Source organism: Pantherophis guttatus, chromosome 1, assembly GCF_059756535.1.
Source record: "Pantherophis guttatus breed Tessera chromosome 1, ASM5975653v1, whole genome shotgun sequence".
Classification (NCBI taxonomy): domain Eukaryota; kingdom Metazoa; phylum Chordata; class Lepidosauria; order Squamata; family Colubridae; genus Pantherophis; species Pantherophis guttatus.
Window position 1 is genome coordinate 171,631,410 of NC_142063.1, and position 10,488 is coordinate 171,641,897.

Below are 10,488 nucleotides of genomic sequence, written 5' to 3' on the forward strand. Positions count from 1 at the left end.
TCTGGCATGCCAAAATAATAACTTTAAAAAAGAAGAAGCAAATTGCTGATCATTCTACTCTTATCTGAAATTGCACATTTCTGACCCTCATCTTATTTGTCTAGTGATTCGTGTCTGTGCTGTGCTCCAGACTCACCAAGCATTGTTTTACATGACATGAAACATAATGTGTGTTTTTTCTTCCTGCTGGACTCATTTAAGCCCATAGGATAAATCACCAAACATAAGCAACACGCAAACATTATCTGCCTTGAAATGAACCTGCGTTCTCCCACTGGAATTGCTTAGTGCAAATGTTTCCTGTTTAAAGTGGAAAGAGAAAGAGGAAAAATTCCAGGCCTTGGACTTTCAGGGCTCCTGTACTCCCATGAGATTCTTCACTTTAAAAACAGAACATTATAAAAGACAGGCCCTCCCTGTTTGCTGTGAGAGACTCCAGACCAAGTGTTGAAGGTATAAAGCCACCCTCAGAGATGCTGAATGGACTACAAGCCAACATGTGTGGTGGGAACTACTGCTGCCACCTGTACTACTGCAACCACGTTTCAAGACAATCGGTTCTCTTTCTATCCCCTAATTCAGGATACTTTCTTTATGATTGAAAGTAGCATTAGATCAAGAAGGGACTACAGGTAGTCCTTGTTGTTAAGTGAATTTGGTCCCATTTTATTATCTTTCTTGCCACAATTGTTAAGTGAATCACTGCTAGTTGTTAAGTTAGTAACACGGTTGCAAAGTGAATCTGGCTTCCCCATTGACTTTGCTTGTAAGAAGGTTGCAAAAGGTGATCACATGAGTCTGGAAAACAGCAACCATCATAAATATTAGCCAGTGGCCAAGCATCTGAATTTTGAACACGTGTCTATGGAGATGCAATGGTTGTTAGTGTGAAAAATGGTCATAAGTCACTTTTTTCACTGCCATTCTAACTTCAAATGGTCATTAAACATATGGTTTAAGTCAAGGACTACCTGTATTGTGTGCATATGTTCTTTCTTTCCTTTATTTATCATCCTGAACTGAGTTAACCCTAACCCTAACCAATACCTTGCTTATTTATTGACTTGTTTGTTGGTCAAGAATAGGTCTCTCTGCTCTAAATTTGGATGTGCTATGTTGCTATAGTTTGCCAAAATGCTTATTTCCCAGCAGCAACTAAACTGCAACATTTGAACTAATAACAGTTTCTGAGTAATTTCTGACTGCATTGATTGATTTGTAGATCGTATCTGCTAAGTTAAGATTGTACATCAGCTGAATTTTCTGAGCATACCACAAAGTTACTGAAGTAATTTAAAAAGAAAAAAATATGTATAGTTAATAAATAATACAGAAAAGTCATTAAAAAGATTCTGTTCCAATATAACGCAGGCGGCCAACATCATAGGAATAATAGCACTATAGAAATGTCTGAGATAAGATTGTCAGCATAGCATTGAAAAGACATGGATGACAAGCCTGCTCCCTTGGGGAGCACATTTCATGTGACAGTAATCTAAACTGGAGTTAGCTAAAACGTGACTGACAAGGTCCATCTTTATCAAGATGGCTGTGGCTGACAAAGCAAAAAACAAAACAAAACAAAAAGGAAATATATATTCTACCTACACATCTAGCAAGAAAGCCAGATCAAAGAACCATTTTAAGCTAATTCTAAACTGCCAACAGAGACTCAATATTTCTGCCACTTTTCTAGAAAGGAGAAGTAGAGCTCTCTTTTGAATGACTCTGTAGCCCAAAGTTATAGATGACTTGAACTAATAGGTACTTTTTTTTTATCCAGATGGAACTCTAACAATGCATGGCTTTTGCATCAAGCATCAAGTCAAAGACCACAAATTACTTAACATAAGTAACTACATGCAAACTCCCTTCCTTCCTAGTTTACGAAGAAACATAATTCTGTGTGTGTGTGTGTGTGTGTGTGTGTGTGTGTGTGTCTGTCTGTCTGTCTGTCTGTCTGTCTCTCAGTGGTGGGTTCCTACCAGTTTGTCCCGGTTCGTGCGAACCGGTAGGAACCCACCACTGAGAGACAGACAGACAGACACACACACACACACACACACACACACAGGCTCTGGGTGGCTCTGCCCACCCATCCAGATGTCATCACAGATGGTCTGCACATGCGCAGAAGGTTCTGCGCATGTGCAGAAGTGATGTGGATGCGCAGAAGTGATCCATGTGCACAAAGCTTGCACATGTTCATGATAGCGAACCGGTAGTGAAGGTAAGTGGAACCCACCACTGGTGTGTGTGTGTGTGTGTGTGTGTGTGTGTGTGTGTAAGACAATGTGATGCATTGGTTAAAGTACTGCACTGGGAATGAGAAGACCCAAATTCTGGTCTACTTTTAGGCATGGAAGTGATGGTGATTTGGGATAATTGGTGTCATTCTCTAGGAAGTCTAAAATCCTTTCTCTATGGTTCATAATGTTAAGTGAAGACACCTTCATCTTGCAGCTGATTGATTTAGGCTGATTATCTGTCTTTCTGTCTGTCCATCCATCTGTTTCATATTCACTTTGAATCTTTGCCCACCCACTACAGCTCCCTTGCCTCTTTTAGAAAAAAAATCTGTAAGTATAAATATCTCAGTTTTGCTTATGCAAAAAAATTGTCTTATGCTTTCTAAATATCTCTACTCCTAGGAGAAGCTCTCCCTTGGCTATTCTCCAGTGCTTCACTTTTTTCTTTGGCAAACTGGATCAAATGCATGAAACATAATTGCACAAATTACATGAATTGCACAAATTTAGCAGAAGAATACAACATTTGAAACACTGTCTGAGGTTCATGAAAGAGTGGAAAATATGACATGTTGGATCTGACAAACCTAGCACTAAGACATGAACTCCTTTGATTTTTCAATGTTACAGTCAGCAAGTCAGTTCAAAGACATCCAGAGTTCTTTCTGTAACTGAAAAAGCATTTCACTCTTCAGAGAACAGTTCCTAATAGGTCAAACTTTCATCATGTCAGAGTTGACATCTAGATACAACACTTCTTTATTCCATGTATCATTTGTCCTGGCTTTAGGGAGAATATCTCTTTAATATAAATCTAAATTTGGGGAAGAAAACCTTTAGAATGACCCCATCATCAGCTCTCCCCTGGCAGTCCATGGCGTGAGTTTTTCAATGATCCAAATCTTGTCAAATATAAATTAATGGAAGCAAGTTGAGAAGCGTATACAAGATCATACATATACCACAGGTTACATGGCTGCTGCACACACAGAGAGAAAAATGTCATTGGCAGCTAGCTCACTAAACAGATACTATATCCTCTTATCTTTAATATTTTTATGGGAATTTCTAATTGTGGGCCTTCAAGAGTTTTATGGACTGGCATGTTTGAGGCGAGAACATGGGCAAATCAGCTTTGAGGTGTGAATTGTACATGAGCCTTATGGGTTGCTGAGATACAGACCAAAGTCATCAATATATCTTCAGGCTAAACAAGACACAAGTATACTTTATTAAAAAGACTTTACTTTCTTACAAAAAAAAAAAGTGCTTTCAGTACAGTTTTGCAAATAAATCATGAATAGCTTGAACCTTTTGATGAAGAAGCTGCATTATGTCGAGGCTGGATTTTTCCACTGGCTTCCTTTGTGTTTTACCAGTCCAGAGCTTCAGTTTCTATTCTGTGGGACTTTTGTAAATTATTCGAAATGACATTTCTTGCCCAAAACAATTGCTGTATTTTAGATGAAGCTGATGCAAGACTATTTACTGACATATTCTCTCCCCCCCATCCTTTCTATTTTTCTTCCTAGGCATGGATCTGTAGAACCAATGGAATATTTAACAGGGCTACGGATAGCACACAAAGAAAGAGATCTTCCCTACTCTCCTGCAAGCCAACCTGCAGGTCATCCCTCCAAAGGGAGCTACCTTCATCCACCAGATGGCCCAAGAGCAACAGAGTTATGGTATTCACAGTATTTCCCACCTCAGCCAGTAATTCAGCACAAAGGACCTCTCCGCCAAGATGTACCACCGTCCCCACCACAAGGCCACAGAGCTCCACCTTATAATGAAGTGGGCAGAATAGGACACCGACAAAGCACTCCTGATCACTACCAATGCAGGTATCAAGATCCAAGGCAGAAGGACTCTGTGACTGCAGCTGTATAATTGAAAGCTGGACTGTTGTTGATATTTTATGGCTGACTTCATCTTACAGTTAGTCCCTCTGAAGTCATTTCTGCACTCTCAACCTATAGCATATTCTAGAGTCATCCACCCATTATTTTGCCAACATACCGGTAATAAAAACAAGCTTTATATTTCTTCAGCACTGGCTGGGTGATGCTATGAAGATGCTATAAGTCATTCCACAAAAAGTGCTCATTAACGCTGGCCAATCTATGACCAGAACATGTACCCAGCTGTACTGCAAACTCATACAAATGGTACATGATCTTTAAGTATTGAAGAATAAGAGTGTGTTTTTTTTTAAAGTGTTTAAACAGGATGGTAGATAAAGACTCAGCAGTATTTCTACGCACATCACAAAGTGCCACTCAGGGCTATTTGCAATTACACAGGCACAAAAAAGACAGCCAAATGGTCTTGGGGGGAAGGGGGGAGAAAATGATTTTAGAAAAGGCACAAAATTCATGCTATTGAGGGTACAGTCAATATACAGGTCCTTTACTAAGATTTCCTCTGAACTGAAGAATTGGAAATATTCTGCAGTATCATTGAGATGTGTTCCTTTCAAAGTATGACCTGGAACTTGTTATTGTCCTCATCTCTGAATCCTTTATGAATATTCTTTTCAGCTGCTTATAAGGATGCTTCAGTTCTGAAGCTGTTTTTCTCCTCTTCTCTCTGTTTTCTAATAACAAGAGCAGATGGACAAATTTAAAAGATGCCGAAGGTTCATAGAGCACCATACAGTGTTGCATTGTAAAGATTTCTGGAAGGAAATACAAAAGGGCTCAGTATGTAGTTTCCTACCTCTGATTTCACAACTATTAGACGATTTAGTTCATTTGTATGCCAGTATATTGATGTGTGTGGATGGACTAGGTGTCTTTGTGTCTTGAGAGAGCTGATTCTCCATTGATACACCAATGGAGCATATACTTAATCATTGTATACTAGGGTGGAGTTTGTGCTCTGGTGATATTTTATTACTATTTGTTTCCCCAGCCACAACTCCAAATCAAAAAGGTTGCAAGATGGCTGTGGAATATCGTGTTTTTAGGAACTCATTTTTGCTACACGACCATCCTTCTCATAGCCTTATCAGAAAACAAATTGTTTGAGTGTTTTCAACCATTTGGGTAACTATTAGACTGCTATTTGTTAGTTTATTTGTTTAAATCACCTGTGCAAAGCAGCCCACAGCTAATCCTAGAGGGTTTAGCAGAGGAAAGGTTTGTTAAATGCCAAGCATTAACAGTGCTTAGATCTTTGGGAGCATTGGAGGATTCTAGGTTTAAAAAGGAAGAAAAAGAAATAATAATAGTATGTATAATAGTTATCAAGTGAGAAATTTAAGCATAACATGGGTTCCACTGAGGTAGAATCATGGTAGGAATATCCAGGATGGAAGAAAAGGGCCAGGTGTCAAAAAATCAAAATGGCAGCTGCAACCAAATAATCAAAGCTGCCATTTTGATGGTTTTGACACCCTGTCCCCATGGATGCTCTGAATCATAGTGTACTGTAGTTGTGATGAATGTGGCTAGAAGAAAAGAAGAAATGAAATGACAAACTTTGCACATTTCTGTAAAATGCAAAGGTAGTTTAAGTTCTCACGATTTTTGTTGTTTGCCACTTAAGACTAATGAAACTTCTGAGACTTTCTTCAGTCTCTAAAAGCTTCTCTAAAAAGTCTCTAATAGCTTCAGCATGTTTTTTTTAAATTCCAAACTCTGACTGGGGTCTCATTTTAAGTCTAATGTTATGGCCCTTTTCCTTCCAAATGAAAGATCTTGGGCTTGGCCACAGAAAATCCTTGGGTTTTATTTTGGTATGCAGCAAATTAACAAGATTCATTATAGAGGTCATCTAATAATTATTATATATTGCTCAGAGGGGTCATCAAGTAGGCAGAGCCATTTATCATTTAGCCTTTCTGAAATGGCTTCATTCCACCAGGTACCCTCAAGAGATTTGGCTTATAGAGAATTCATTATGTACACAAATTTGTATTACTATATTTTAGAGGGTCAGTTTCTCTAGTGTCCCTGAAAGAGTCAGCAGCTTGGTGTGAATGTAGCCCTGATTTCATATGCATTCATATTCAGAAACTATGAGGTACTATAGAGATTTTGAATCAAGGTTAAAGGTCATAGCCTTTTTCCACTATCTGTTAAATATATGAGAACATGGGGCTAAATGGAAAGCCTCCAGTGATGAGAAATAGCAAGTATGTTCATTTTAATAGGGGAATGTCACCAATAAGTTATTTTTAATGCACATAGCACACTTACATATGCACCCACACCTATGTGTTAGATTTCCCCCCTAAAATGCAGAGCTTTATGGCCATTCAAAGGCCAATTATCTATTTCCAGTGGATGAATTTAATTTCAACTGGCCCTGAATGATTAATCAAGAATTAATTGCAAGGAATTGCAAGACTACATTGATCCTTCCGTTGAAAAATCTATTTATATAAATGAACAAATCTTGTTCATGCCATTTTAAGCAAACAGTTAATTTTCCCTACCCACCTCTATGTAATCACGTCTGAAATTGATGACTTACTTACTTTTGTTAGGGCGACATTTTAAGAAATCCATATTGAGTTGAACTATTACAGGGAGGATGGAAAATTGCATATTGTGAACACCAGTATATAGTGACTTTGCACATACATATGATTCAGGCAGACAATTTCTTTTTATATCAGATTTTATTTTTCTGGCTAATTTGTCACCCCACAATAGATGGATTTCCTTGATGTGTGTAGCATACATGTATGTATGTATATATGTACCGGTATGCATGTATATGTACATACATATACATGCATACATACAAAAGTTTTCACCTTTGTGAATCATGTCAAGTATTTAGCATATTTATAGCTTATGTGCAACAAGAAACACATCCAAACTCAACTCTTCTCTGTTTGGAATTGCCAATGCTTCCTTTTTATAATCTCCTTGGTTTTAAAGAAGCCTCAACATAATCCAGAAGTGATGTTGGTTATCTGATTTAATCTGTGAGTAAAGTTCTGTGAACTAAATTCAGTTTATGTTTTCCTTAATTGCTGTGCACAGAACAGATGTGGACATCTATTTGAGTAGGAATATTCAAGAACTCTAGATTTTGGAGTAGCCATTCCAAAGTTGAAACAGATTTTCTTTCTTCTTCAAGGATTGGGCCTGTGCTTCTGATTCAAGTATAAAGCCTTCAATTTATGTTTAAAAAATCCATATTCTTAAATGAATAAAAATCTGGCAGGAATGCAGTAGATGCAGACAAACAGTCAGAAGTGAAGTGAAACTATTTTAATATGCTTTTCTTTTTTTAATGATCATGACTTATAATGTAAAGGGCTCCTTGGGTAGCAACAACAAATGTTGGTGATAGTGGCTTTCTCAAGCCTGACTATAATTAAGAGTAGCCTTGAAAGACAAACTCCCACCTTATAAATCAATGCCACTAAACCTTACCCTACCCTTTACAAAGATAACTGACAGCATTTCAGGAACAAAGCGAGGGTAAATCCAAACTGGATGAAAAGAGTCTGCCTAGGTTATTTATGTTTTGAGGATGGTGCTCAATTGTTGCTGCGCAGCTGCAATTCCCATCTGAAAACTCCCATTGACTGCAATGGCCCAGTTGGATAGAGCAAGTCAGGCAGGTCAAAAGTAGATTTTCCGGACTGTTAATCTTAACCAGTAGCTTATTAAACATTGTCTCTTTTTTAGATCAGTAAGGGAATTTATTCCCTGTTACAAAATAATAGATGCAGCACAACACTATAGAGGTGTTTTGTGCAGGTGCAAGAAAAATAAAAATTCTTGGGTTGAGTGTGAGAAAAAGTGCAAAAGAATTACATGCCATCCTCCTGAGTCCAGAAAGCCAGGATTCTGACTTGGGAAAAACAGGTGGATGTGTTAATTGATTTCAAGAGGTACATCTTCATCAGAGAACGGTTGCTTCTCTGAGAGAACATGATGGAAACTTTCTCAACACCATATTGCAGAAAAATGTGTAGCCCACACTTACATCACAAGGTGCTACAGCTGATGGATGACAATATAATCCTTGCAAAAACCAGCATCAGCCATTAAGAAAATAGCTGCTCTCTTTCCCTTTGCAGGCATATGTTTGGGCAGCCATATCAATTATCTAAATAAATAAATAAAAATATTATTGACCAGCAAAAATCCATTTATATTCTGATATACTTTGCATTAATTTGCTTTAAAAACATACCAGTCCAGCAGGAACCACTTGTAAAATGGCTTTGGGAGTGTGGATCCCTTTCTAGGCAAAAGATCAAATGAAACCTTCTATGCCCTTGTTTCAATTTCGTTTTCCTGGAAAAGGAGGAAGAGGATGGAGGAGAAATTGTCTTAATAAAGCAGGAAAGCAATCCCAGATTTTATACAAATGCCTTGGCTCATTTTCTGTTTTCTGATAAGAAGAATTAGTAATCCAGAGGTGTGCATTGCAATAGTTTTAATCTGCATCTACTCAACACTATTTATTTTCAGCCATTTCCAGCTTAACCAAAAAAAAGGCTAAGGAATGTGCTCCTTATTGGTGCTTTCTTTAAAAACTGGCTAAAGAATGATTCTACAAACAAACTTTGTTCTGAACAGTTGATACACCCAAGAGGGAAACATTCAATTGATAATCATATACTGTAGTAGGGATGAAAAACTGCTAACAGTGGTCAACCAAACCTGAATATTGGGCAAGCAAGGCACAGAAGATTGATCAGAATCTTCTAAAGTAACTAGAAAAACCACTGTACTGTCTATCAAATTATTGGTGACATTTTTAAAAAGCCTGAATTGGATGTGACCACCTGTAGAATCCCAAAAGAATGAACAAGCTCTGATTACCTGAATGAAAATGGTGGCTGAGCAATATTAGTTTTAGGAAAGCACCCTTCTCCAAATGTATCCCCAAACTCCTTATCCCAGCTAAAGTCCAGAGCCAGAAACAGTTTCACATCCTGCCTAGTTATGCCTAGAGCGAAAACCATTCTTTTGTGTATTCTGTGTTCTGTAAATTCACTTATCTCTTATGGGAGCAGCTCATGCCTTCCCAGATCAGGCCCTTGTTCAGAAAACCTGGGAAGATGATTTGTGCACTTGAATGCTGCTTGTTTTGACCCTCAGCATACAAGCCATCCATTTCAAGTTTATTTTGGGTGCAATTCTACAGGCATCAGTGGGGGAGCTATCATGGGAATTGCTCTGGTTTGCACACTGGGTGACCTTTTTTTTATATTTAGATTTTTTTAAAGAACAAATCTATATTTGTGTGAGCTGAAACGTTAAAAGTTTGGGGAAATTATTGGGGGGGGAGGAAGAAATTTGAGACATCATTAATTTGAATGTAACAAAATTAAGTTTGAGCTGTTTTGCTTTGTTATATATAGAGATACTGGATGCCATATAGATTTTGGACAGTTTTATTTTGCATTAAAATAAAGCTTTGAGAAGAAATGCCTTTTGTGGTTTTTGTTAAATTTGTTTTTTTTTTTTTTGTTTTTTTTCAGCCATAGTCAGACCTCAACAGAAGTTTGTCAAGGAGAAACTTGGCTGATGATGCAGGCAGCCGTGAACGGAATGGGACAACTCGCTGTAGCCAACTCTACGCGGCCATCTTGCCACAGACATCTTCCCCAGGACAACTTGCTGCAGACAATTCCACACAAAACAACTCAATGCAATAAGTGTTATCCACCATTGACAAAAATGGAATTAATGTCAAAAATAATAGTGGTGGATAACATTTATTGCATTGAGTTATCCTGTGTGGAACTGTCCACAACAAGTTGTCCCGTGGCACACTGGCTGTGGCGAGATGGCAGCAGCGAGTTGTCCTAGACCCACTGTGAATGGCAGGCTTCCTTTTCATGTAGGTTGCAGGCTACATCCAGTTGAAGCCTGGCTCTTTAGAACTCCCTTTCTGACATTTCATATTTAAAAAACTCTAGCAAATGGCAACAGATGCTAAGTGCACACATTTAGTAGTAAAAGCACCTGAAGGGATTGAGGCTTCCCATCTGCTCCCTGATCTCTTTTACCAGGAGCAGGCCTGCTTGTTACCATAAACAAATGCAATTATTAAAAAAAAAGAATTTAAAATAGTTCCCTATGTAGCAACAAGTAAAGACCTTGATGCACTGTGACCAAAACAATTCTTTCTCTAATATGTAGAATGAACTGATAGCAAAACCTCAGAATTGGTTCATGAGAATATTTTCCAGCCTCTCAAGAATGTGACTGTATTCATTACAACATATTTCTGGAATTAAGAAAAACCAAGACAG

The 10,488-nt window shown here is 38.0% G+C and overlaps 1 protein-coding gene across 1 annotated transcript in view; it reads left to right on the forward strand.

Annotated features, from left to right (window-relative positions):
• Positions 1–9,658, forward strand: part of PARD3B (par-3 family cell polarity regulator beta) — a 568,533-nt gene extending 558,875 nt beyond the window's left edge. The window contains exon 23 of the mRNA XM_060688120.2: positions 3,782–9,658. Within this exon, the coding sequence (XP_060544103.2) occupies positions 3,782–4,142 (361 nt within the window). The 3' untranslated portion in view covers positions 4,143–9,658. The remainder of the gene's footprint in view (positions 1–3,781) is intronic.
• Positions 9,659–10,488: the final 830 nt, after the last annotated feature.